At 41.4% G+C, this 27,204-nt stretch overlaps 2 protein-coding genes across 2 annotated transcripts; one reads left to right on the top strand and one right to left on the bottom strand.

The window, feature by feature from the left end:
- Positions 1 to 68: 68 nt before the first annotated feature.
- LOC308083203 (B-cell receptor CD22) lies at positions 69 to 11,607 on the top strand. The gene is made up of 17 exons (XM_080425431.1): positions 69 to 99; positions 1,643 to 1,720; positions 1,845 to 2,243; positions 2,338 to 2,622; positions 2,911 to 3,162; positions 3,310 to 3,594; positions 3,681 to 3,962; positions 4,812 to 5,102; positions 5,568 to 5,867; positions 6,113 to 6,376; positions 6,522 to 6,603; positions 6,691 to 6,763; positions 6,902 to 7,041; positions 7,422 to 7,479; positions 7,815 to 7,909; positions 8,013 to 8,085; positions 9,988 to 11,607. Exons 2-17 carry the CDS (start codon positions 1,660 to 1,662, stop codon positions 10,219 to 10,221), a joined length of 3,174 nt encoding a protein of 1,057 aa, XP_080281557.1. The 5' UTR covers positions 69 to 99; positions 1,643 to 1,659; the 3' UTR covers positions 10,222 to 11,607.
- Positions 11,608 to 13,531: 1,924 nt separating this feature from the next.
- On the bottom strand, positions 13,532 to 23,732 carry glipr2l (GLI pathogenesis-related 2, like). The gene is made up of 5 exons (XM_080425432.1): positions 23,385 to 23,732; positions 19,119 to 19,227; positions 17,237 to 17,340; positions 15,204 to 15,281; positions 13,532 to 13,709 (listed from the first exon to the last, which is right to left on the bottom strand). Exons 1-5 carry the CDS (start codon positions 23,395 to 23,397, stop codon positions 13,540 to 13,542), a joined length of 474 nt encoding a protein of 157 aa, XP_080281558.1. The 5' UTR covers positions 23,398 to 23,732; the 3' UTR covers positions 13,532 to 13,539.
- Positions 23,733 to 27,204: the final 3,472 nt, after the last annotated feature.

Here is a 27,204-nt window from a genome sequence, read left to right as displayed (position 1 = left end):
TTTTGCATTGTGATGCAAATTATTTGAGTGTAAAACTTTCCTTTTCAATCTTGATCTTGAATTAGGAAGAGATGTATCGCGCCCAATAGTGCCCTTGAGGTAAGAATGAGCCTATTTGTGAATTATGTACTGTACATATAAATGTGTTATCCGTTGTATGCATTTCTGTGGAGAGTAAACCATTTCTACACTGATTCAACATTTGTGAATAAGTAAGGAAATGCTTGAATTCTCTGGGAATATTGTCTCCGTTATTGGCAAAAATACAATATTCTTTACAATAAACAAAAAGCATTCATTCTGCCATTCTGTTAACTTAAGCGTAGTGTATACTCCATCGAACAATGGTGTTGCTTGCCGAAAAGAGCTAATTTGCATCACATTAGCTTGAAAATCTGTTTTTATTTTTTTTATTTTAGTGACACTATTAGAATAGGCTTTACTATGACTACAGTATGTACCATTCTACCAAATTGGTTCAAATTCAGTTGGAAATTGTTTGAAATTTCTATACTATTTTTCCAAAACTTTGACCATATATGGTACATATATGCGCCATAACTGAGGAACACATACCAGTGTCAATTTTCACATTTTATTCTTAAAATAGTTTTGGGGTATCTTACCTCTCCCAAGATGTGTCACTACCGAAACATAGTATAACATGTTTTTGAATAATCCTTTTTTTTTAATCTATTCATATTTTTTCCATCCCCCTGTACAGCCAGCTAAATCAATTAAAATGAACATTGTAACACATTTTAATGTTGAATTAACAAGATTCAACCATCCTATCATGGTAACAACTTATATCATTGCCACAGCTGTGGAAACGGTACAGACAAAATGACTTTTGATGCCAACACTGCAAGAAGGCCAAACAGAGACTGTTTTTCTTCAGAGAGTTGGGGGGTTTCATTGTTGATAGATTGTTCTTGTTTTATACATCATGTATTGAGTCTATTTGACCTTTTGCAATAATCTGTTGATATGGTGACCTCAGCATGGTTAAACTTTGCCAAAAGACCACTGCACTAACATGAATGCATGATCTGAACCATATTTATCAAGTTAGAGCCACTCAGAGGGTAAAAGCCATTTTGATAGACCCTCGACCCCCTATCCACACAAATGTACAACTTCTGCCTGGTAAACATATTCTAGAAGGGCCAAAAATAATAGATAACTGAGATAATTTGAACAGCTGCTGGATAATGAACAAGCTGTATGGATTGGACTGATGGACTCTTTTATGCAATTGTATTATGTTGACATCCATGTTTTATGTATTCTATTTTGTGTGTGTGTGTGTGTGTGTGTGTGTGTGTGTGTGTGTGTGTGCGTGCGTTCGTGCGTGCGTGCATGCATGCTTGTATATTTATTAGGTATTGTATGATGTGTAGTGGTTATGTTGACTACTAGTGCAAACCAAATTGTCCCATGGGGACAATAAATCCAAACCAAAATTCAGTGGTAGAGGGCCATATAGTACATTTTGTTTTACATTTGAACAAGGAATACACTTCTAGCTCCAACCTCCAGTTCAAATATGAAAAAAAAAGAAAATCTCCCAAAAGTCCAGTTTTCACACGATATAAGCTGCCACACCTGCTTTCATTATTATTTTTATTTATTTTTACAGATTTCAAGATTGTAAATATGATGCACAAAAATAAAGCATGGACATGGAGTTTATTGGCATATTTGATTGTGGTGAGAGGTAAGCATTGTATTTATTACTCTATTTGGACATTGTACTGTACATGTAGGCTATACATACATACATACATACATACATAATGTACATGTATATCATGTTTAAATGACTGTTTTCACCACTACAGATTCTGTTGGCTCAGATCCCTCACCAAATCCCTTCAAAACGGAAGACACGCATTTGACAGCCAAAGAGGGGTCATGTGTTACAATTCATTGCAGCGTTCTTTATCCTGTTGATCAGAAACGCACACTGGATTGGTTCTGGATAAAAAATGCGGAATGGACTGACGCGTCCAAAAACTTTACAGGCACTGTTATGTACAGCAACACACAGATACACCCAGTGACTCAAGACCTTGCTGGAAGGGTTTCATACATCGGCTCAGACGTCTTTCGATCAGGCTCCAGATGTGATATTTTAATCAGCAATCTACAAAAAGCAGACAGTGGAAACTATGCCTTCAGGTTTGCTGGAAAAGTAAACAAATGGATAACTAAACCAGAAGTGAATCTTACAGTACAAGGTAAGTGAACATATCAGTGATATCACAGCTATACACAAAACATGACCTTTGTGTAGTCGGATTATGTACTACCTTAACCTGTGTGCAATTGCAGATAACCCCTGCCAGATCAGCTTTCAGTCTTCGCCAGTCATGATGGAAGAGTTTGACATGGTTTCAGTCCAGTGTTACACCTCAAGTTCATGTCCAGACCCAGAACTGAAAGGGCTTAACCAGACCATAACACTTAAAACAGAGAATGGCTTAAACTATAAAAATATCACAGCACAATTTCAAGTTAACTGGAAAGATGATGGTAGAGTACTATCTTGCCATCCACAAGACAAGGATAATATGGAGGACAAATGTTTAGCTCGCCACATCAGCCTAAAGGTGGAATGTAAGTTTTTTTGTGAATAGGAATAATTTTTGTATACAGGCTTGCTACCATTTGAGGAACATTAAATTAATGAACACATATAAAATTAAATTAAATCAGAAATCAAATGAAAAAACAATAGTTATATAGTTATTATAGTTATTTCAGATTTGCACTTTTAAAGATTGGATTCACACATATGGTACATTATGAATCATATTGATCTGTACAGTGAGTTGTATGTATTTTTATTTATATTTTTGTTGTCCCTTTACATTTGATCTTTTCTGTTTTCTTCTGTTAATGTAGATGCCCCCAAAGGTACAACTGCCCATGTAAGGTCTATGGACATCAAGGAGAAAGACGATGTAACTTTAACTTGTTCCAGTAGAGGGCACCCTAACTCTACCTTTTCCTGGTTTAAAGATGGTCAAAAGGCTATTGAGGGAACAAATTGGAGGTTTAACTACATTGAGCCTTCACAGAGTGGAGAGTACCACTGCCAAGCTCAAAACAAGCATGGGAGTGACAATTCAAGTATACTTAATATTGATGTCAAATGTAAGGAAGGTTTTATAATTTATAACGTCACACATAAAATTCATTTGTTTCATTTTTATTTAATTTAGGAGACCTCAATACACTATTCTTGAGGTATAGGCTTCTGTTGACTATCAGAACCAACCATTCTCACACGTTCTGTTTCAGATGCCCCAGTTGGAGTTGAAATAAAAACTACAGCTGAAGTTTGCATGACAAAGACTGATAAATGTCTACTTAATGAAGGAGATGGCATAACATTAACTTGTGAAGTGAAGAAAAGCAACCCCAAACCAGTCACTTACATTTGGTATAAGAACAAAATGGTAACTGATTACCAACAGAGACGTGAGCTTCGCAACATACAGAGCAAGAACAGTGGCAACTACACATGTGAAGCTGTTAACAGTGTGGGCAAAACAAAATCACTTCCCATTCAGATTGATGTCCAATGTAAGATTTATTACCGTGTTACACTGGTAAAATATGTCTGACAGTGTCTCTGTTGAAACCAAATCAAATGCTTTTCATTGTTACAGATAGGCCAAAGGACACGAGAATGAACGTGGATCCCAGCAACACCGTAAAAGTCAATAACCCTCTCACATTCACCTGTAAGACCGATGCCAATCCTGCACCATTGTATTACTCCTGGTACCGCATCAGTGAACACAACCATGTGGACTGGATGGTCAATGAGAGGGACAAGACCATAAAACTGATGCATGTTCAAATATCTGACCATGGATGTTACATGTGTAGTGCCACAAACCCAGTCGGCACAGGGAGGAATAGCAGTAGAGTGTCTATACGGGTGTTGTGTAAGTATGATCAACATTAAAGTAGAAAAATTAAACATTGGTAGAGGTTGGGGTTGGGGTTGTGTTTACCTTGCAAACTCCAAATTGTCAGGATATCTTCAATAGTTGCTCTGTAGATTACAAATTGATTGAACAGTGGATTCTGCCAATGTATAAAATGACAAAACCCAGTTCAGCTTTTTATTTTTTAACTATGTTTTTTATAAAAATGTCAACTTTATGTTGATTTAGCTGTTGAAGGAAGAAGATCTGTATGCTTTAGCAACTAAATAACTGTGTTTGAAAAGACGATGATATCTTTATCAATCAATGTAAACAGACGGAAAAACAAGCTGAACCTGGTTTGCAGTTTTATACATTAGGATAGTCTGCAATGTAAGTCAATGGGGAGAATGTAGGATCATACATTTTAAGATGTCTCGCCCTTGGAGTTAAATCATTGTGAGTATAACTACACAACCCAAACCTCTAGCAAAAGAAAATTGTGCTTGAAATTATATGTTAACTAGGGGTGAGCAGGTCTGAGTAGCCTGAGACCACTGCTTTGCCTTGTGTCATTATTGGGTCACCTTGTTAGGGTTTATTATGCAATCACAGTACATTATCCCACTTATTACACGGCTCCTTAACTAGATCAATAACATGACAGAAAATAATATCACGTTTGAAAATAAATGTAAATTTTATATATAGCGGTCGTCGCCCCCACTGTGTGGGAGGCAGAACAGCAAAGCGCAGAATGCATCGAGTATTCAACAAAGCTGTGTAATAACCCACGATAGTGGTTGTTCTCTTATCCATACACAATTTTGCTGACTGTCAAGCTAATATGTCACCTCCTGTCCACAGATGGCCCAAACAAACCTGAACTGTCAATGGTATCTGTGGTTAGGGAGGGCGATCGTCTCATCATCAACTGTTCTGTCCAAAGTTTCCCTGTGTCAGAACTCACTTTGTCAGGGATATCCAAGTCAAAGCCTCACACTCCTATTAGGCTACTGCCTCCAAACTATGGTCCATACATGCCAAATTTACTCCAGATGTCATTTAATGTGACATTGTCCCATGCAGGCCTTTATACTTGCAATGCCAAAAACTCTGAGGGCTCAGACAAAACAGAGAAGGAGTTGGTGGTGACATGTAAGTGTACGGCATTTCTTATCACTTTCTCTCAGTTACTTCTATAACATGTTACATCTATTATGTAGATCTGTGTGACAATATTATACATGAAGAAAACACATGAGGGAATGTTTGTCATTGGATTTGATCCTAGACTAGCAGGGGAATAGTGGAATGTGACCACACACACTTTTGGCATAATCCAATACTGTAACCCTATTACTGTATCACCTAACATCCATAACACAGGAGAGACCATTCTGTACCACTTCCTCTACTCATTATATATACACTATATATATAATGTATACTGTGTGTGTGTGTGTGTGTGTGTGTGTGTGTGTGTGTGTGTGTGTGTGTGTGTGTGTGTGTGTGTGTGTGTGTGTGTGTGTGTGTGTGTGTGTGTAATATATATATATATATATATATATATAATTTTATTGATGTATTTATTTGTCCTTCTTTTTATTTTGACAACAACAGATAGTCCCAAAAATGTGACAGTGTTGGCTCATCCTGGTACCATCGTGACAGAGAATGGACAGCTAGTGCTGACCGTGACAGAGAATGGACAGCTAGTGCTGAGCTGCATAGCCCAGTCTAATCCACCTGCCACCTCCTTCGCCTGGGAGAAAACCACCCCAGGGAAGAACGAGACCATGGGGCAGGTTCAGAACACGACGATCCAGTCTCTCACTCCCTCCCACAGTGGATTGTACAGCTGCACGGCCAATAACGTCCTGGGAGCGGGCAAATCCCTGGAGGTTGAGGTCAAAGTCAGATGTCAGTACATCACTGAAGCCTTTCTCAAATGTAACATTACATAAAGTGAAGTGCCACAGTTTAAGTGGTATGTTCTGTTCTGCCTCGTAATATGGAGCACAACTTGATTCTCTCCCAAAGTACTGTTGGGCAGTGCAGCCTAAAATAATATTGAGGAGTTACTTTTAAAAGCCACATTTCCCTTTTGGTAAAATGGCAGATGTCTAATTGGAACAAAACTGTTTCTCCATGATTTACCTCCCTAGATGCTCCAAAACACGCAGCCATTATAAGCAGCAGCTTGCAGCCTGGAGGGTCAGGTTCTGTGGTGCTAAGTTGCAGCAGTTACAGCTTTCCTCCCATCCTACAATATAAATGGTACTGGACAGTAAAAGGCAAATTTGTGGACAAGTTTGTTTCGGAAGATCAGAACCTCACTGTCCCCCCAACCCAACCAGGGACATACTACTGTGTAGCCTTGAATGAAATAGCAGCCAAAAAGTCTGACATGGTTGATTTGTTCCTAGACAGTGAGTGAAAATTCTAATTATTTGATTGAGTGAGTGAGTGAGTGAGTGAGTGAGTGAGTGAGAGATGTTTGTTTGACATGGACATCAAAATCACAAACCAGATGCAAACCAAATGATGATGCTTTCCTTCTTTCCCCAATCACAGGAAACTTCATGAAGGCCATGCCATTCGTCCTTTCATTTCTTCTTCTACTGGTTGTCGTTCTACTTATCTGTCTTGTATACAGGTAAGGCAAACCTTTAACATGAACCCTTTATCAGACGTACATACGTTCACAGCTAATTTGGTCTCTTTTGCCTTTTCATTCTTGCAGACACAACAGAAACAAGTCAGTCCAGCAGGGGACGTCTAATACTATTCCTTGTTGGAGCTCTTTAATTTTTCTGGTGATGGACCACTTTGCTCTGTTAGTTCTCTGACGTTATTCTACAGAAAATACATGACATTTCTTATCTGTGTTTGTTTATCTTTCTATATGTGTGCGTGTGCGTGCGTGTGTGTGTGTGTGTGTGTGTTCTATTCAGGGTCAGTGGAACGGCACAAGGGAAAACCTGGTGAGTGAAACTGGCGTGGCAGAGTCTCACAGGAGCAGAGAGGATCTGTCGACAGGCGACCCATACCAAAGGCCACACTACAGACCTGGCAGGCCTCGTCCAGACAACATGTAAGACATCAGAAAGACACCACACCCATGTAATCTCGACTCATTGATCCCACTTAGTTTCATTTACATTCAGTACAAATGTGAGTGCATTTGTGCTGAATGTTACATTGTTCACATCATTTGTTTTTTGTCATGATAATGTACTTATTTGCATGTGCATATGTTGATCACTAATATATGAATACATGAGAGTTCTGAATATAAGCTACCACAGATAATCATTGCAGCAGCAATTATGGTATACAGTAAACCATTTCAAATAATATCAGTTTCTAAATGTAAATGACAACATATTGTGTGTGAATTCCGTCTCCATTCATAGTGTTCTGTCCTACAGTACCATTATGCAGAGGTTTATGGTTCTTATTATTTCTTTTCAGGCAGTGTAACAACATCCACACTGTATACAGCACCGTGAACTTGCCTTTTGGAAAACAGGTGACATCCTTTTTAGGCCATTGACATTATATAAAATGTCAAAGCAAAGCTGCAATAACTCGGCGAAAGATAAATACAAATACTATATAGTTAAAGTAGATGTCAGAGGTGCTGCAGCATTACGATTCGCTCTGTCAACAACTGTCAATGTATTGTAGATCGCCTTATTTATACTTGGTTGCATGCTTTATTGTGCATTGATTTACAAACGTGGCACTGGTGAGTAAATAAGAATAAATCACCCTTTACAGTTTGAAGGAGTGAATGAACTGCTTCCTTTGCTACTGTACTGATGCTCATATACTAATTGCTTGATACATAATACATCTGTTCAGACTCCCTCGCCACAACAGCCAATCAGGGATGGAGATGGGAACACACAGGATGATGCTGTCAATTATGCCTTCTTAAACTTTGGGAATGAGGAAAAGTGAGACTTAATTACATTTCCCATTTATCAAATCCAGTGCTCGGGCAACTGAGAAGGCATTTCTAATGACAAGGGCATTTCTAATTCCTTTATTGCTTTTCAGGAATACACCAGAGCTAAAAGCAAAAGCTGGCGAGGATGGTCTTTATGCTAAGGTGGCCCAGCCACATAAAAAGGTCAGCGATCTTTAATCTGATGTACATTAATGTTGCAATCCATTAAAAACTTTAATACAATGCTATTTTAACCAATCTGCATGGTAGAGCATATTAATACAATATAGCTAGCACATCTGCAGTGGTGGGAGGTGGTCTACCTACTCTTCCATTTAGAGATTTAGCAGGGATTCTGTCTTGGCAGAGCGATAGAAATCTCCCACACAGCAATCCTGGATAGGAACATAAAACCTACGGACTGTAGCTTTACCATATTTAGCTATTTGCTGTTTATACTGTAAAAAACACTAAACTAAGTAAGAGGCTTAAATAAAAGTCTTATTTTGTAATTAGAGTGGTTGCTTCAGCAGCAACACTTGCATAATTATTCTCTTTCCACCTACATTTTGGACCTCTTCACCTCTAAGCTTTAAAGCATTTATAATAATCCTCTTGGCTCAGAAAAGTGTTGGTGTATACAGCGTTCAATTTGTTGCGCATTAAGCCTAATTGATTCTCTGTTGTACGACAGTGTCCCGCTCAAAGTACTGAGCTTGTAGATTGGTATTTTTGGCACGGGAAGTACAAATCAGGCTTAAGAGGCGATATAAGGTGAAAACCTTGAAAACTCATGCCCTGCACGCACGTTTGACCTAGACATTTGGCACATGGGTGCTTCTCCTCACAAGGAACACATTTGCCTCAAGAACCCATAAGCCTCCGCCATTTTGAATTCTGCGAAATACACTGAAATACTGTAGCAGCTAGGGCACGGTGGCGCAGTCGGTAGCGCTGTCGCCTCACAGCTAGAAGGTCCTGGGTTCAATTCCCGCCGGGGACGCTGGGGGCGTGTTCTCTCCTCCGCGTCATCAGTGCCCATACCCTAGGTGGGGTTGGTGAAAGGGCCTTTCTGTGTGGAGTTTGTATGTTCTCCCCGTGTCTCCTAGGGTATTTAATACCCTCACAAAAACATGCAGTAATCCTGGTCACTATACTGCCTCCCCCTGGTCAGCCAGGGCGCCTGATGGAGGGGAAAGGAACTGGTTGGAATAACGTGTTCATTCCACGCGCTACGTCTAACCAGGGAACCTCCCCCCTGTCAGGTGATAAGAAGCGGCCTGCTTGCTCCTCATGCATTGAAGGAGGCATGAGCTTCAGCTTGGGCTCTCCCTAGGCTGGCAGAGGGAGAGTAGTGAACAGGATTACATAGGCAATTGGCACTGGGTGAAAAAATATGGGTTACAAAATTGTGGGATAAAAATTATAAAAAAAATTAAAAAAAAATACTGTAGCAGCTTCCACACTCCTGAACAACATGCCCGATGTGAATGAAATGTGGTGTGCATTATATATGGAGCAATCTCTATATGTCATTATTTTCTGAATTGTTGCTCAAACAATAGGCCCATGTCAAATGCAACACCGGCAATTATTTGCATATATTCTGTGTAATAACGTCTAAATATTATATTCAGAGCCTTATGGTAGATATGGATAGGTGCATTGTAAAGTTGAGATTCATAGCTTTATTTTGACTTTCAAAGTGTGATCCAGGGGTCTTTGAGGGTCTCAAACAATACTTTATCAATACAATATCGCCACTACAGTATCAATCTGTTTAATGTACAATTATGACATTTAAACAATTTAATCTAATTTTAAACAAAGCATCTTTTCTTAGCAGGATCAATAGGGCATGTTTGTATGCCAGTCACCATGGAAACACAGTGATCGGTTTTTGAACTCATACATGACTACTTTGAGGCTACTGTTTGTCTAAAAGAAAGAAAGAAAAAAGTTAGAAAACTACAGTAATACATCTTTCAATTGTACATCTTTCCAACAGTACATGTACAACAATGCACAACAATGAACAACTCACAAATGATCTGGTAGCGCTTAACTTTAACCGATCACTCTTAGGATGAGAAGAAAGGGCTGGAGGACTATGAGAACATCAAAGGGGCATGTCCTCCAAAGTACCCCAGGCAGACAAACTCTGACACGGAGACCAGTGAAGAAGACATAGAGCTCAACTATTCAGAGGTGAGATTCAAGGCAAAGCCAGAAAATCAGAGAGCCCACCGTCATCGCAACAGAGGTTATGGCAGCCCAGATGACGATTACAAGACACGGTTCCCTGAAGCAAACATCTGATAAGTCACTGAAGTCACTGATGAAGATTCAAATGAAATGTTGAGTAGAAGACGACGAGACGCAATGTATTTACAACTCTGCTTTTGTTAAGACGATTTGAGGCACTCGCATGCAATGATTGAACTGAGTGGCTTACTTGTATGCATCAGTACCCCTAAAATCCCTTTATACAGTATAACCAGCTTTCATGATAGCAGCGTTTTGAGCTTGCCGACCGATATCATAGAGCTATTTTCTTTCATTACATTAATGGAACAAAATAACAAAACTGTCAACAGATACTACACCTCTACCTACGGTAGATTACATCTTTTGAATATAAAGTATTCCTTCCTGTTCTATTGCAGATTGTTATATGATTGATTCTATTATGGTGCATAATGCCTTTGCCATACTGAGTTTTTCGTAGTCAAGACACCATGGCACAGGCCTGATATATATTGTTTTGAGTACAGATTGGTCCTATGACACAAGCCATACCCCTGCCCCTTATCTTTGTATATCGCTGATGCTGTGCTCCTTGCTTTCACTAGAACTTTTGACCACCTACCTGAGTGTTTACTGTTTAACGAACTTCTCCCACTATTAATTCTCCCACATAACCAACAGCCTTACATGTATAATGACCAGTTTGAACCAAAATTGTACTGGTTGTGTGGTTGCCTTAATAAAAGTATATTTAATCCACAATTTCAACTTTTTAAGTGACAATCCTGCTCGATTTTGACGCTTTATTTCGAGAAACATTTAATACATGATGTATGCCAAGTCAGTTGACAATCACATCTATCTGCAAGAAGGGAAAACTACAATACAGTAATTTAATGAAATGAACAGCTGATATAAAATACATAAAAAAGTACACAATGAAAAGTCAATGCACCACACCATCACAAAACAACCAAAACAGACAATAATACCAGAAGGTGTGCGCTCCACGGAGCACAAATCTGTCAGGAGGCCTCCTCCAAATTAATAGCGCACAGGAAATGTATAGACTTTGTAACTCAAATGCATGCAAGGACTAACTTAACCCTAAAGGTGGCAGTGGCTCAGGAGGTAGAGTGGCCGTCTGGGAATCAGAAGGGCTTTGCGTTGCCTGGTTAAGTGGCCCTGAGCAAGACACTTAGCCCTAAGCACTCCCTGTGCACTCACTCACTCACAGCACATTGTTGGGTCAAACAGAAGGAACTTCTCCTCGAGTATCACTTACCCTTTAACCCTTACTGTAACTAGTGCTTTAAGCTAATTCACAATGTGCTGCTTGTGCAGAGAAAATGGACAACTGGAGTCAAAGAACTCAGCAGGTCACCATTTGTAGCGTAAGCTACCAACATGAATGTGGACAAATATTCTCATAGGTTGCAATGTGAAATGTAACATGTTGGGTTGTCACTGGGCCACACTCACTTTGAGAGTCCACATAATAGGCCGTACTATATCAGGACGTCAAAAAAGTATTACAATAATGCCCCCCCCCCTCCAAAAGAAAAGAAAATCACAATTTCGTTCATCAAAAAATCAAAAAATATATAAATGAGAACACCTCTACCTCCTCTTCAAAATGCACTTAAGATTAACAGGGCTTTGGCCCGGATCGCTGGCCTGGCGGTCCGGGCACCTAGACGTAATACTGCTCTGTTCCGTCCTGATTAAAAATGTGCAAAATAATTGAATCATGGCCTAATACAGTAAATGTCACACAGAGTATAGTATGCTAGTTTGTATTTGACATGTTTTGAATGTCTTCATTCCGACATCAAAGTGTCGGATTGAAGGACTCCGATGGCCGAGAAGGAGCTGCGGATGCCGACCAGAGATGAAATTGTGGGCTATATGACAACACTGCGCCAAGGCAGGCCTGCACTTAACAACGTCCATGGCAGCTGAACTAAACTACCGGTAACTCAAACAAAATGCAATGCCAAATGAAAATGCCTGGGAGCTTAGACGGCCAGTGCCATTTCATCAGATAATGACATTAATGCCTGATACTAAAATTGAACTAAAAATGGACGTCAAACACTAAATAAAATTATTACAAATAATTCCCCTGGCCGAACCTGAATTTCTGATCCTACTTAGAGTGCAGAGAAAATAAAAACACAGAAGACTGTGTTCAAAAGAATTACAGTTGTCTATAATGCAGCCTTTATTAATATAAATGGAGTAGAAATATAAAGGTATGATTATCTCAGTGTCTGAAAAGGTGTTGGTGTGTATGGAATGCTTTTATCAGTATACAGTAGGGCTGCACGATTCTTGCTCAAATGAGAATCACGATTTTCCTCCATAAGAATTGAGATCACGATTCTCACACGATTCTCACACAATTCTCTTGTAAATATAAAATTATTAAGCAAAAAAAAAATTTATCGTCATAATCTAAAATCGAGATCGCATAGGTGTCTGAATCGAGATCACGATCTTTTTTCGATTAATCGTGCAGCACTAGTATACAGTCAAAACAAAAACAAAACATATTTAAAACAGGGATGGAATAATTAGCTAATTCAGATTAGAAATACCTTTAATTCTATTTTAGTGGCTATGAACTCTAGTCCTTAGGACCCAGACAGCTGCTAGTTTTCTATTTCACAAGTTATCTAATTTTTAATTGACCGAGTCTCAGGTGTAGAGTAGCCCCTGATTAGACAGATACAGTATAATAATTTCTGGTTCTGTTCTGGTTCCACAGGTGTGCATTTGAAAACAACCATTCATTTGTCCTATTACGATTTCTCCCCCCCCCCCCCCCCTTTTCAAATTACAGGTTTCACAGTGATTCAAAGCAAAAGTCCAAAATCTTATTTCAAAGCCACGCATGGATGGTGGTAGTGGCACTTGTAGGGAGAAGGGAAAGGAACTGAGTCTGTCCTGGTGGTGGACTCTGGCTCTCAGCCCGTGACAAACCATAACTCCAGACACAGTCTGCCAAAAAACGTGGTCAGTATCTGCAGTAACTGAATCAGTTCTCAGTGGGGCAGGGTGTCTTCAAGCCAGTTCAGATGAAAGATTTGCGATGACACAAATCTCCCGAGACAACATCTGCCAACAGACTTCTGCGATGGGTTAGTTCACACTGCTGACATTATTCTCTGCAAAGTTCTTAAACTGTATCATCTCTTCGGAGATTTTTCTGAATACTATTTCGGGGGTAGCTTAAGCTTTTAGTTAGATCGTACAGAGAAAGGATACTGAGGGCAGAGAGACGAAATGACACAACAAGTCTCTCCAGTTGGAACCGAACAGCGTGACGACTAGTTGCACATTTTGATCTGAACAGGCCTTGAAAAACGAGAGTCTTTCCTTCCGTCTTTAGGAGCTTGGTGCAGTAACTGGGAGCACATTGCTCTCAAAGTGTCCTTGGTTGGTGATGTTGCCCGCGGGGAAGTACCTGGCCACCACAAAGGAAGAGCCATCTGATGCCACGGCCTTTCCCACACCCAGCTTCGTAGTGCTCTTCCAAACCATGGCTGTGAAATGACCTAGAGAGAGAGAGAGAGAGAGAGAGAGAGAAAGAGAGAGATTAAGAATGTTCCATTCTGGAATGAAAATAATCATTACATACATTCTTTCATCTCTGCAGTAACTGATGAGACCAGGGAGGGTGGGGTCCGAGGGAGCGAGAGAGGGAAGGTGGAGAGGAGGTAGAGAGCGGGAGAGAGAAGGCAGACGGAAAGTGGAAAGATGATGACAGAAAAGACGGAGAGATGAGACGATGGGGGGAGGGGGGGCTGAGGGAAAGAGACAAAGCAGGGAGAGGACAGAAAGTGAATACAGGAAGAAGAGAGAGAGAGAGACACACACACACACACACACACACACACACACACACACACACACACACACACACACACACACACACACACACACACACAGGTAAGATAAGAGACAGACAGAGAGACATTCTGTTAGTACATGGTATATATCTCCTCTAAATATTTACATTCACCAGGCTCTTAAATCACTTCTCTTTCCTCTCTCTCTCTCTCTCTCTCTCTCCCCCCCTCCCCTCCAGTGTTTCATGAATCCTTCTTTCATTCCTCTCTCATGAGTCAGAATGGGAACCAGTCCAAGTGTGATTCACTCACTGGAATGTGGAGAATCATGTGGAATTCACCAGATTCTGTTCCCCGACTGTGACAATGCAACTGATCAGATTGGACCTTCCGTTCCAGAGATAATGGCTAAAACATATTGAAAACGACCACCTTCGCCGATTTTCGATTGAGTTTTGGCCATTGTCGCCCGTTTTTCTTTAATAACACGGGCTAGGCAGGTTGGACGGCGACAAATTAGATACCTGAGTAAATGTCACTTTGAGCTGCATCCAACACATCCACTGCCATTTCTGTCGGCCTTACCGTTAGGCTTTTTTACTTTTTCTTCACAGAACTCGAGGCTCGGCCCGGCCCAAGAAATAGCATAGATTTTGGCCCCGGCCCGGCCCGAAAACGTCGGGTCGGGTTCGGGCAGAATTTGAGAACTCTACTTCATATGACCTTCACCTGCCACTGCAAAATGTGACCTTTCAGCTGCCGTGGACACTGGGTTAGAGAAGAGCAGCCTGTACAATACCTGTAGTGTAACCCAATATTGCTCATACTGCTCACATTTGGTCTGACTCTATTTTCCTCACATTACAATTTTTTTGTACTTATATTAACTTTTTAAATAATAAATGTTCTCTTATTCCGCTGTATGTAATGTGGAAGTGATACGGCACACTTTCATCCCCCAGCACAGCCCTGGCTGTTTACTCTGACACACATACACATACGGTTGATTGCTGTTGATTCAAAGCCTGAATGTATGCTGTTAAACAACCGGACTACAGTGAACGGAAAACAATGCGATCAATCTTTAAGATCAATCAACGGATACGTAGCTAGAGTTAGGTAGATAGGTACATAAACAGAGGTGGATAAGTAGCAGGTAGATGCATGACAGAGTGCATTCTTGAACATGTAGTAGCTCACCAGTGCCAGAGGAGAATCCAGGGCGGTTGAAGTTGTACTGCTTTACCTCATCGTACCAGCGGTCTGACACATCCTTTCCTGCACACACATGTAATATAGTTGATATACTGTATCCACTCACTGCTGTTAGTATAGCCCCACGTTGCCACTTGAATCGCACCCTTTTCCGGTGGTTTGAATCAGGACAGTGAGGAATCAGATTGTGGTCGTGTGTTGCAGGTGAGGTGTGGTTATGGTCGAGGCCCAGCATGTGGTGAAGTGTGGAAACATCCACTCTCTGTGTCACTTTATTTCACCATGTCACTTTTGTAAGTAAAAGGCTATATTTTTGCATCCAAAGAGCCTCAATGTTAATTTTTCAGTGTGACAGCCTTTTTGTTGTTTATGAAGTGCGTACACACACACACACACACACACACACACACACACACACACACACACACACACACACACACACACACACACACACACACACACACACACACACACACACACACACACACACACACACACACACACACACACACACACACACACACGCTGTTTCAGCATCACAAAATGCTGAGCTTTGGCAATATTCAAGTAAGCATGTGTAGCAGTAGTGGCTCGGAGCCTCTGCCTGATGACCAAAAGCCTAATATCTCCCCCAGCCAAGGGGGAATGCCCCTTTAGGCTAGTGGTTAAGATGTTGGCTTTACATGCGGGAGACCTGAGTTTAAATCCCAGGTGTTACACATGCATGTATTTCAGTGTATGACACGCCTTTTGAAAGCTTACAATCTGCACTTTCATAATGAGTAAAACATTGAAAAACAACCTTATTTTGCTCATTACAAAATCAGCAAAGTATGGTTATTTAGAACGTGCTATGCTTACTAATACATTAGACTAAAACTATTCGGCAGGTCAGACACATTCAAACTGCCTTTCCTATCTTAGTGCAGTGACCTGAATTTAGTCTTAACTATGAGGTCAACGTGCATGGAATTAAAGGTTCATTAACTTGTTAACATTATTCAACATGTTGTGACAACCTTTTGGCATCCTGATCCACAGGTTACGAAACAATGATGCAATCACTTATGCATGTACGTGCAACACACCACCCACGTGTTTATGGGTAACTATGTACATAAACACATAGACAGGTACCATTTGTAGGATCCAATGCTACTCTACATTGTGTGTAGTGACTAGTGAGGTGTACAAACCATCTTATTTTGTGCTAAATAAACACTGACGACTTTCCTGTGCATCTACCGTACAGTATAAGAGACACGTTATAAATCACACATTGTTGTGCAGTGAGTCATAGACTGTGAGCTCTCATACACACCATAGACCACCAGTGCTTTCCAAACTTTTTAGTTCGAGACCCAAAAGAGAAATGTCTAGTGAAAAGAGCAAATCTACAAGCTCACAACGTGTTGTATCGCGGCTTGTAGATCTGCCATGTTCACTAGTTCTTAAAAAAATATATACATATTCATGGAATGAATTAAAAAAAAATCCACACAAAAACATTATAATAATTACACACACAATACAATTATTATAATCTTTAAAAAAAAAAGATTATAATAATTGTATTTTCATGAAAAAGTGAGATTTCTTTTTTGAAAAAGCAGTTCCAGAGTCCCCGACCCACTGAATGGGAAACACTGCCATAGACTGTAAACCCTCATAGACACCACAGAGACACAGTCTGTGAGCTCTCACCTACACCACAGTCAGTCATAGTTGTTGGTTCATTAGGGGGACAAAATGAATGCAGAGCCTTTAATTTAGAGAGAACCAACACCTCAAAGCTGTTACAGTGCCTGCCTGTCTGTCTGTCAGTCAGTCACATGACCCATTTTCTACCATTGTGACCAGATGCCAGGATAAAGACTACTACGTAGTCTACGATTACGCCATCTCAACATGACTCAATACACGTGGTGAAGTGAGGCTGATTCAGCTAATGATGTTCACACCAGTGGAATATTCCATTCCACACTCATTGAATTATGTGTGTGCGCGCGTGCGTGTACCTGGTTGGTCATAGGAGGCCCAGGCCAGATTTTCTCCACAGCTGCCCCTGCTGGACTCCACACTGTGTTTCAGGATGCGTGTACTGGCCAGACTCTCTGCATACCTACAAAAACACACACACACACACACACACACACACACACACACACACACACACACACACACACACACACACACACACACACACACACACACACACACACACACACACACACACACACACACACACACACACACACACACACACACACACACACACACACACACACACACATTTGTCCTGTCTGTCTGTCTGTTTGTTTTGTTGTGTATCCTGTCATCTGTCTTGTTGTTTACTTGTTTTGTCATTTCTGATATTGTTTGTTGGTTCTGGTAAATTGTATTAACTGACAAAAGTGAGAAACCTATGAAGCCTGATGCTGTCGCACAACACTGTTTTATGCCAAAAATAGCAGATCGATAAGCTCTTAGTTCGGGTCGCAACGTGACACGTAGTAAGCTTGTAGATCGAGTATTTACGGCATGCGACAGCATCGTACGACTACAAATTAGGCTTAAGACAGACAACAGAAAGACACATAGTAGGTACATGCAGGTACAGTACCTACAGACCTCGTACATGCACACATTTGTACCTACTGTATGTACCTCACAAATACCCCAAACTCGTGCATTAGAATTGATAGGGAGGAATCCCTGAGCCTTTGTATCCTCTGCTCAACAGAGGCAGCAGAAACAGCTATCCACGTCTTTGTAATAATGTCTTACTTACACGCTTGAGTGCACTCATGCTCTTTAGGGTCTGTGAAAGATGCTGAAGTGTGTGTTTCTAATGGCAAAGCTCATTTTAAAATTAGATGATATTTTAAAAGACTAGTGTTCATGATTGTGTATTATTGGAGTTATTAGCAGAAGGACTTGTATGCAAAAATGTTAACATAGTTAGATGGTTTAATGACTTAAATATCAAGGATATGAATTACCTGATATTTTGATTGATTGATTGATTGATTAATTAAACAATCAATAGCTTCTTTGAAGGTTCAATTGAAATTCTGTGTCCCCAACACAACATAACGTAGTAAAGCAAAAGCGAGTACCAAGAAAAATGCTATATAAATTTGATGTATTATTATTATTACACCGTAAAATCCTGAGTGTTAATGTAATGTACAATTGGACCCTTACAGGTCTATTTGTACACACTCAAAGAGTTAAATTAACATTGAGCACTGAGGATTTTACCATGTATGTGCTCAAGTAAACACTGGCATGGCTTATCAGGTGTGGACTAACTTAAAAGTCTGGCACTGTAGTGAAAACACAGCTCTATTTTCTCTTCCAGAACAGCCAATGTAAACACTTTACAGTAAACAGTCAGTGTTCCCCATTCACAAAACTGCAGCTGCTGCTCTGCTCACTGTCAACAGCTCTGTGTCTCTGGACTCACTCATTTGGGTGAATGGCGTTCTGAGCCAATAAGCTCAGTGAGTTTGTTTAGCAACGATGGTTAGTATATGAGGTGTGAAACACAGTCTATCAATTCATCAAGTTCAGAGTGGAACGATAATGACTCCTTAATTGGCAGCAACAGACACATTACCGTGTAATGTTTATGACAGGACAGATGAGCCCACTTGTGTGTTTAGCAGTTAATGCGTTTGGCGACTTGAGCTTTTAAACTATGACTGTTGTCCTGAGCGATTGGACACTCAACATTATGTGAAATGATTGTTAACTGAGCTGGTAATTTTCCCTGTTGTGTGTGTGTGTGTGTGTGTGTGTGTGTGTGTGTGTGTGTGTGTGTGTGTGTGTGTGTGTGTGTGTGTGTGTGTGTGTGTGTGTGTGTGTGTGTGTGTGTGCGTGTGTGTGTGTGCCCACCGTGCAGCCTCTCTGCTCAGCTTACGGCTCATTTTGAGCGGAGGAGCCTGATGTTTCTTCCTGTAGTCATTATGAGCCTGCAACAACTCATCAGAGAACTGCTTTGATGCTGAGAGAGAGAGAGAGAGAGAGAGAGAGAGAGAGAGAGAGAGAGAGAGAGAGAGAGAGAGAGAGAGAGAGAGAGAGAGAGAGAGAGAGAGAGAGAGAGAGAGAGAGAGAGAGAGAGAGAGAGAGAGAGAGAGAGAGAGAGAGAGAGAGAGAGAGAGAGAGAGAGAGAGAGAGATGGTCCATTAACCATCCAAGATTTCCCAAAATGAGAATAACATCTGCTGGAAGTCTTTGTGAAAAAGAAAATACTTATTGTAGTTCACAGAGACAGCACCAACATTCAGGACAGACAGACAGCAATCAATCTGGCAATCTGGTAAATAATATTACCGGTATTATGAAATATGGGAACGAAACACAGTGGCAGAATAGCTGACCGCTGTGGCTGGTAAAAAAACAAAACATAGACCGATTATTCTCAACCTCTGGGCCGGGACCTATGGTGGGCCGTGAGGATATTGCAAGTGGGCCCTAAAATAATTGCCATTAAGCTAAATGTTTTGATAATATAACATTAAAAAATGAATGTAAAAAAAAAATCATGGTATTTTTCTTTAAAACTTTGAAAAATATGATTTCATTTTCATAGTATACTACGTTAGTTTCATTGATCCAAGCCGGATACACAATCGATTGATTGGTCATTTAAATAAACTCTGCTCTGAAAATGCACGTGGCCCACCCATCTGACCACTTAAGGTGAAGTGGTCAGATGGGTGGGCCGCGGACGCTTTCAAAATGTTCAAGTGGACCCTGATCGAGAAAAAGTTGAGAACCACTGACATAGACAATGTACAGACTGGGTGGACACCATAGAGGTATAATATAACTAGAGGGCGGATTGCCCCGCCCCCAGCTATCATTTCAATGAATGTGCTCAGTGGCGTTTTGAAGCACCCCGGAAACCTGCCGGAAGTAGAATTATTGGTTCGATTTTGACCACACGTAGAGTTATGAGCATGCGCACTAGTGTCCTTTTTGCGTTCTACGGCAGCCCGTGTGTCAAGGATTGAACGCGAGATATTTATTAAATACACTCGAGATGCATATTTATATGTAAATGCATATGTATGTATGTATAATATGTTTACATATTTATATGTATAAATATAAATATCTCTCAGTATGTTTTGCGCGTGCATGTATTTCTCCCTGCCTGCAGTTCCAGCTTTGGCCACTGGGTGGCAGCTTCAATGTTTCTCAGCAACTCTGGGGGCTTGGTGGACACAGCCTGGCCATAGACGGGTTTCCTGTTTGTAAACATGAGAGGATATGCGCGCACAGTGGAGGGGTGAGCCTATAGAGGGCGCTATTACCCGCAGCAGCTCTGGTCAAATCTACATTCATAAAATAAATGGTCTTCACCGGGTTTAATGAAAGATTAAATTATGCAGTTTGTAATATCTTGTTTACTCAATAAAAAATTGATTTGTCGGAAGTTGGATCTGTTCGTCTTTTATTTGTATACAATAGCAGCATTATGCCTATCTAACTCCCAAACCAACAACAGAGTGAAGGGCACTTCCGGGTTCGTTCTACCCCGGGCATGCGCAGATTGCGCATTCTGCTCTGCTCTGTCGCGCGGAAACCTGTCTGTAGAAACTGGCCATCATGCTGAACTGGCTACCCAGCTGTGTTGACTTTGTAATCAGGGAGAGGTTGAGCCAGAGAGACTCACTTCTTAAAGTAACGTGAAACAATATCTATCCGGTTCCTATCTATCCATCTATCCAGAATGTATCCATTTCCCTGATCCTCAATAACCATGTTGACTGTTGTCATATACAAGCTGTATGATTCATTTCTCTGAGTCATTACATGCGTAAAAATATGACCAGCTCCCCATTTTACTGGACTCATTCCTTCCATGCATTAGAGACAGAAAAAGGGAGAGAGAGACCATAAGACAGAGTTAGAGATAAGATGGAGAAAAAGACAGACTGACAGATGATGATGTGTGATGATGACACACACACACACACTCTGTCTGTGGCACCAATACACAGGCATGCATACACAAGAACCACAAACTGGTGCCTATCACTCACAGGTCTATTCATATGTCTCATGGCCACTTTCTGGAGCACTTACAATAGAATGATTGAGACACACACACACACACACACACACACACACACACACACACACACACACACACACACACACACACACACACACACACACACACACACACACACACACACACACACACACACACACACACACACACACACAGTTTCCTATGGCTCTGGACCCAGAAATATGCAGTGATTTTTACTGACAGTGTGGCATGGACTGCATTGTTCCACATATTCATCATTTTAATGTCGTTTCTTTATTGGGCCCTGAACAGTCATCCAGTACAGCTGTATTCAGTTACTCTGGCTATTTACACCTCTAGTCAGGTTGAAGCTGGGTGGACTGAGGAGCTATGCTCACATTTTATGATGTCACCCAAATCTACAGTCTGCAGTGGTTCTCAAACTTTCCAATTTCAAGGATTCCGCAACCAAATTGGGCGTAAGGGTCCATTTGTAGTTACAGACCTGTACAGCCTGTTATCGAAACCCTGAGGGTCCCTGGATCGCGTGATAGTGAAATGCAGCGAAATTCTGCCAAGACCTGGAAAAGACGCGCTGTGATTGGCCAGTAGTCACTTTGAGTGGCAGTTGGGGCAAACTCTCACCCCAAAACATGATTTACGATTCTGTGCCTATCGGTACATAACTCCGACGGCACTGAGTCGGCTTAAGCGAACTTCGCAACGTTCGGCATGGCAACTTGCTCGCTCGGTGGTGCCTCTCGTGGCTCAAGTTGGCTTGAGATGGCACGCCCCCGACGCGGTCCAAAACTATACTTTATCGGCAAAAAGAAAAATAGTCTGCGGTTGTCGGAAAAAGAGTGCCAACAGCGCCGCGGGATTCAATCACGGGGGGTTGGAGTCGGCAGTCCAATGCTCAGCAAGGCACGCCAACAGACCATTTATAAAATTAGGGTTTTGGGCTGTATTAGAATGTGACAACGCCCCCACCGTCCCCTCTGGAGGCGGAGTCCTTGTTTTCTGTTTTTTTTTGCATTCAGCCAATCGCAAGGCAGGCAGGGCGGGGCTTGGTAGAATCTCGCTGTAGAAAAATATCAGCCCCTCTGGATCCCACTGATGTACTGTATGGGCTAATTAGCATAATAACAATATAAATCGGCCTGCCCTTCTTTTAGAGATGCAACAAAACTAACAGGATTGTGTGGTGAGTCAATCAAACCTTAAAGGTATCATGACATTCATTTTCACTTTTTTTATTTTCAATGTTTTATTTGGGGTTTTATGACTTCAATTACACCCAAAAAACCTGAACTTAGAACATTCAGTGGATTTTCTGTGGTCTGGGGTTTTCTGAATAATTAGGCTGAAAAGTAATCTGAGCTTGGCCCTTCGACAGTGAGGTCACAGTCGATTAATCCCGCCCACTCTCCTCCTCGCCCCTCCCCTCCCCTATCCTTTCCTTTGGGGGGGGCGGAGCAGAGGAGATGATTGACAGGCAAAATCCCTCACCAGCGACACCCGCAGGCAAAGATTTCTTTTTTCATTGCAGTTGAAAAGGCTTTAGAAATGTGAGAGAAAAACACCTGCCATGGATCACTGGAATGGAATTTTCACTTTTTGTACACTTTTGAAGGACCAGGACAAAGACTTTGAATGTGGTGTTAAAGTGAATGTCATTAAACCTTTAACCTAGTTTGTGCATGCCCACACAGCCCTGAAAAGAGGCGTATTCAGCCAGAGTAACTGAACACCTGAGTGTAGGGCTGCAACTATCTCATACTTCTGCTCCCACTGTCTTTATGATGAATGGGAAAATGCTGTTTAACTGAGTCCCATAGTAGTTGATAAGTACAAGTTTAGTTTTATTACGAGTTTCACTTCACTGAGAGTATGAGTGATGATAGGAATGTGGTGTCATGATGAATGACAACACTGTTACAAGAAACAACAGGGAAGGAAATTACATCAACACTTTGTAACGTTAAGTGTACACCTTCCGTTCCTTACAGCCAAAAAGAGCTGAGCTCACACGCGCACACAGTTTCTAGGGGCAAAGTTCTTGCTGAGGCCAAATGAATGCAATCAGAGTTAGTCGTGGCAGAACAGTTTCCACTTACCTGACTTTCCCATGCTGCTGTCTCAGCTCGCTCTCTCTCTCTCTCTCTCTCTCTCTCTCTCTCTCTCTCTCTCTCTCTCTCTCTCTCTCACACACACACTCACACACACACACACACTCACTCACACACACACACACACACACACACAGTGTCCTGCTGTCTTGTCCTTTCTCTTTCTTTCTCTCCCTCTCTACGGCCTGTTATTTTGAACGTCTCTCTAATGGCTGACGCTGTGGAACAGCTGCTGATGGTAATAATCTCCTCCTCAGCGTTTAACACGCTGCCGCAACCTTCCCATTTAGCTCTGCTAGTGCTAACCTCTCTTCCACTTTTCACTACTCTCTTAACTCTTCCTGTATTTTCCTGTTCTCTGTATTGTTCCTCCTCCCCCTTCTCCCCCCTACACACACACACACACACACACACACACACACACACACACACACACATACAGACTCAGACAAACAGTAACTGTCTATCTTTGTGGAGCAGATGAGAGTACACACCCCTTTTCTCTCTCACTCTAGTCTACACATTCTTGTAACTGAAAGGGGAGCCCCGGCCCCCTAAGCAACATGTGGTTCTGATGACATCATCTCTGTGAGACATGTCCTTATATGGGCCCGAGATTCCCTCATACTGTGTGATTTGTTGGCTAGGGCACAGTTGTACTGCTTAGTCACTTTAGTTGGGATGATGGCCGAACTGTGGTTGTAACACACGAAACCACTTAAATCCCATAGGGATCCCCCAGGGGTCTATGGAGAACGGGCATAGGTACGTCACAGGTTACGTCACTCCGTTAACTCCGCCCACTTTGGCCGCCATTGTACTAAAGCTTGTTTGGTCGCGCTGGTACCCTTGAGTTAACTCTATGGCTGGTACACCACTCTGGGGCCCCAACTCCCCCCCCCTCTACAACAAACCTCTTTGTTGAAAATAGCAGATCTACAAGCCCACAACGTGTCACAGTGCCAACTGTTGTGAGCTTGTAGATCTGGTATTTTGACCTTATGACATGCCCATAATACGGACGCCGGATGCTTTGTGGTTAAAGGAGAAATTGGCACATAAAAAGACGAGAGTGGAGAGAGAAAAAGAGAGTACATACTGTAGCTGCTGAGCTAATTAGTGTGGTTGCCCGAATGGGCAACCAGACTATAGTACTCTACCGACTTTATTATTTCACTTTCTATTATTTCACTTTCTAGATAAACTTTTTCTCGCGCGCTATTTCTCCCACAGTTTTTTTCCCCAAATTTTGTGCCATATGTCAAAATGACCGGCTTCACCGGGACCAGACTGCTTGTACTTTGCTAAGAGATTGGTTACATAGTTTAATTGATATTGATTTATTAGTGCATTAAATGTCCCCACCCACTTTAATGGGAAAATGAAAAAACTCAAATTCAAGTATTTTTTTCTCAGAAACCGTAAAGGCTAGAGTTAAAAAACGTGGAGGGGAGGTTCATAGTTTATTGCCAAATTATTAGTAAAATAATTACACCAGTCAGCCTCATGGTGGCGCTATAAAAGCCCACTTTACGTTTTGGCCTATAACTCTTGAACCGTAGGTCGTAGAATAAAGAAATCTTTACCCCTGGATTCCTTGGGTCATGACGCAACTCCCCATATAGGCCACGCCCATTTGGGTCTGGATAGATTTTTTGATATTGATTTATTAGTGCATTAAATTTCCCCATCCACTTTAATGGGAATTGCAAAATCTCCCATTAAAGTATTTTTTTCTCGGAAACCGTAAGGGCTACAGTTACAAGACTTGGAGGGGAAGTTAATTGTTTATTGCAAAATTATTTACAAAATAATTACACCAGTCGGCCACATGGTGGCGCTATAACAGCCCACTTTACGTTCTGGCCTATAACTCTTGAACCGTAGGTCGTATAATAAAAAAATCTTTACCCCTGGATTCCTTGGGTCATGACGCAACCCCCCATATAGGCCACGCCCATTTGTGTCAGGATAGATTTTCCGCCATTTTGAATTTTCTTCAAAACACACTTTTTGCTCCTCCTCTCACATATTTTGTCCAAATTACACAAAAATCGGTGCACATGATCTCTGGACCCATGCAGAATTTTGATAGTCCTTACGGTTCGTCCTTAAATGGCTTCCAAAGTTAGTGGGAGGGGCCCGTTTTACAAAAAAGGCCAAAAATCACAAACAAAACCTCCAGTCAATCCCAAATTTGAATCACATGTCAAGGATGGTTTACTCAACGGATCCCCAAAAGCATTTCCATTTTGATCCATAGGGGGCGCCACAAATGCGCAAAATGTAACCGTTTGATGCAAAAACATTATTTCGAGGTGGATCGATCCTTTCAAAATGAAACGCAAGTGATCTCATGAGAGACGTGACAATGTAATTGGCGCAGCCTCCGACGGTATTCCTCCCAGCGTATTCCTCGAGTCCCGGCGGCCGCAGCCCACAACCGGCGTCGGCGCAACCACACTTTGCAATTGCCCTGAATTGCGACGCGTCTAGTATTCTCTTTGCTGTTGACTTAGCCATCTCAACTTACAATGTTTACAATTTAAGCATAGCAGTTTGGAATAAGAGTTTGCCAACCAACCGGTTAAGGAATTAGAGTGCTACAGTAGGCCTATAACGGATAGCATGTACATATCACATGTAGAATCTGTCGAAATAACATACATCTGGATAAATAGCATCTATACAATTACTGTAGGCAACAAGTACAAATAAAGAATTGCGAGTTTTTGTTGTTCTCTTGTTTGATCTCCCTTCCCACTTGTCCCCCCCCCCCCTCTTCTTCCTCCCCCTCTTCTTTCTATGGAAATAACGTTGCGATGGGAACGATGTACGAAAGCGAATTTCACCCACTTTTTTACCTAGTAAACCTGTGATGTGACAATAAACCTGATTCTGAATCTGATTCTGACCGAAAGGGTTGGGGGGGGGTCCAGGGTTAAAAGCCATTGCCGTCCAGGGTTAAAGCCATTAAAAAACTGTAAGAGAAAGAGTCATTAGTGCCACATTTATTCTATGGTAGGGTACTTTCTTTCTTCCTTTTCCCTTTATTTATTCAAGGAAGCTCACAGCATATAAAATGCAATACATGTACCACATTACAATGTCACATACAGCATGAAAATAAATATAGTGTTACATGAAACAGGTGTAGTAAGTATGTGTCCTCAAGAAGCACCCTAAATGTTTCTATTTGAGACCAATCGAGCCAGTTTCAGAGAGTCCTCAAGATTGTTCCATTTGTGTGGAGCATAATAAATGAAAGTAGTATTTCCTTGTTCACTGTTCCTATGTGGACTGGTATATCTGATGCGTGTCTGAACTTGGCATCTAGCCAAATGCCCAGATACGTATGTGTAAGATGTGACCAGATCAATTTGTTCTCCTTTTAGAGTGTAAATACCTGTAGAGGGATTTGTGTTTCGAGACCTTGTAAATACCATGCTTTTTGTTTTGTTGTAGTTCAAAACAAGCTTAAGGTTAATTAGAGCAAATTGAAACCTGTATTGATATGGTATTGACTATACTGACTATGAACAATGAAAATAGCACGAAAAGTTTGGAAATTTGTGTTTGGTAGATTATTTATCTATTGTAACAATCAGGGCAAGAATTTCAGGGAGGCCACGAGGGCCATGGCTGTCATTGCCCCTGAGTTTGGCCTTGTGCCCCTCAAACAAATGGCATGCCTTGAGGCCACAGTGGCCTTAATGCCCCAGCTGACTGTACCACTTTCTCCTCTGTTTCTTTCTTGTCAATATGTAGACACCGGTGTCTCTTTCTTGTCATGACACTAGTGTCTTTT

The sequence above is a fragment of the Gymnoscopelus braueri genome (assembly GCF_963280865.1).
Source record: "Gymnoscopelus braueri genome assembly, chromosome: 4".
NCBI lineage: Eukaryota > Metazoa > Chordata > Actinopteri > Myctophiformes > Myctophidae > Gymnoscopelus > Gymnoscopelus braueri.
Note: the sequence above shows the minus strand (reverse complement) of the source record. Positions and strands in the feature narration are given on the sequence as shown.

Bases quoted from the DNA above. Each gene is read 5' to 3' on its own strand.
- LOC308083203 (XM_080425431.1), top strand. From the start codon at position 1,660: ATGATGCACAAAAATAAAGCATGGACATGGAGTTTATTGGCATATTTG. The intron at 2,623-2,910 runs GTAAGTTTTTTT...CTGTTAATGTAG, and splicing joins CATCAGCCTAAAGGTGGAAT to ATGCCCCCAAAGGTACAACT. The intron at 6,604-6,690 runs GTAAGGCAAACC...TCATTCTTGCAG, and splicing joins CTTATCTGTCTTGTATACAG to ACACAACAGAAACAAGTCAG.
- glipr2l (XM_080425432.1), bottom strand. The intron at 15,282-17,236 runs GTACACGCACGC...ATGTGTGTGCAG, and splicing joins GGCCTCCTATGACCAACCAG to GAAAGGATGTGTCAGACCGC. The intron at 13,710-15,203 runs GTGAGCTACTAC...CTCTCTCTCTAG, and splicing joins TGGATTCTCCTCTGGCACTG to GTCATTTCACAGCCATGGTT.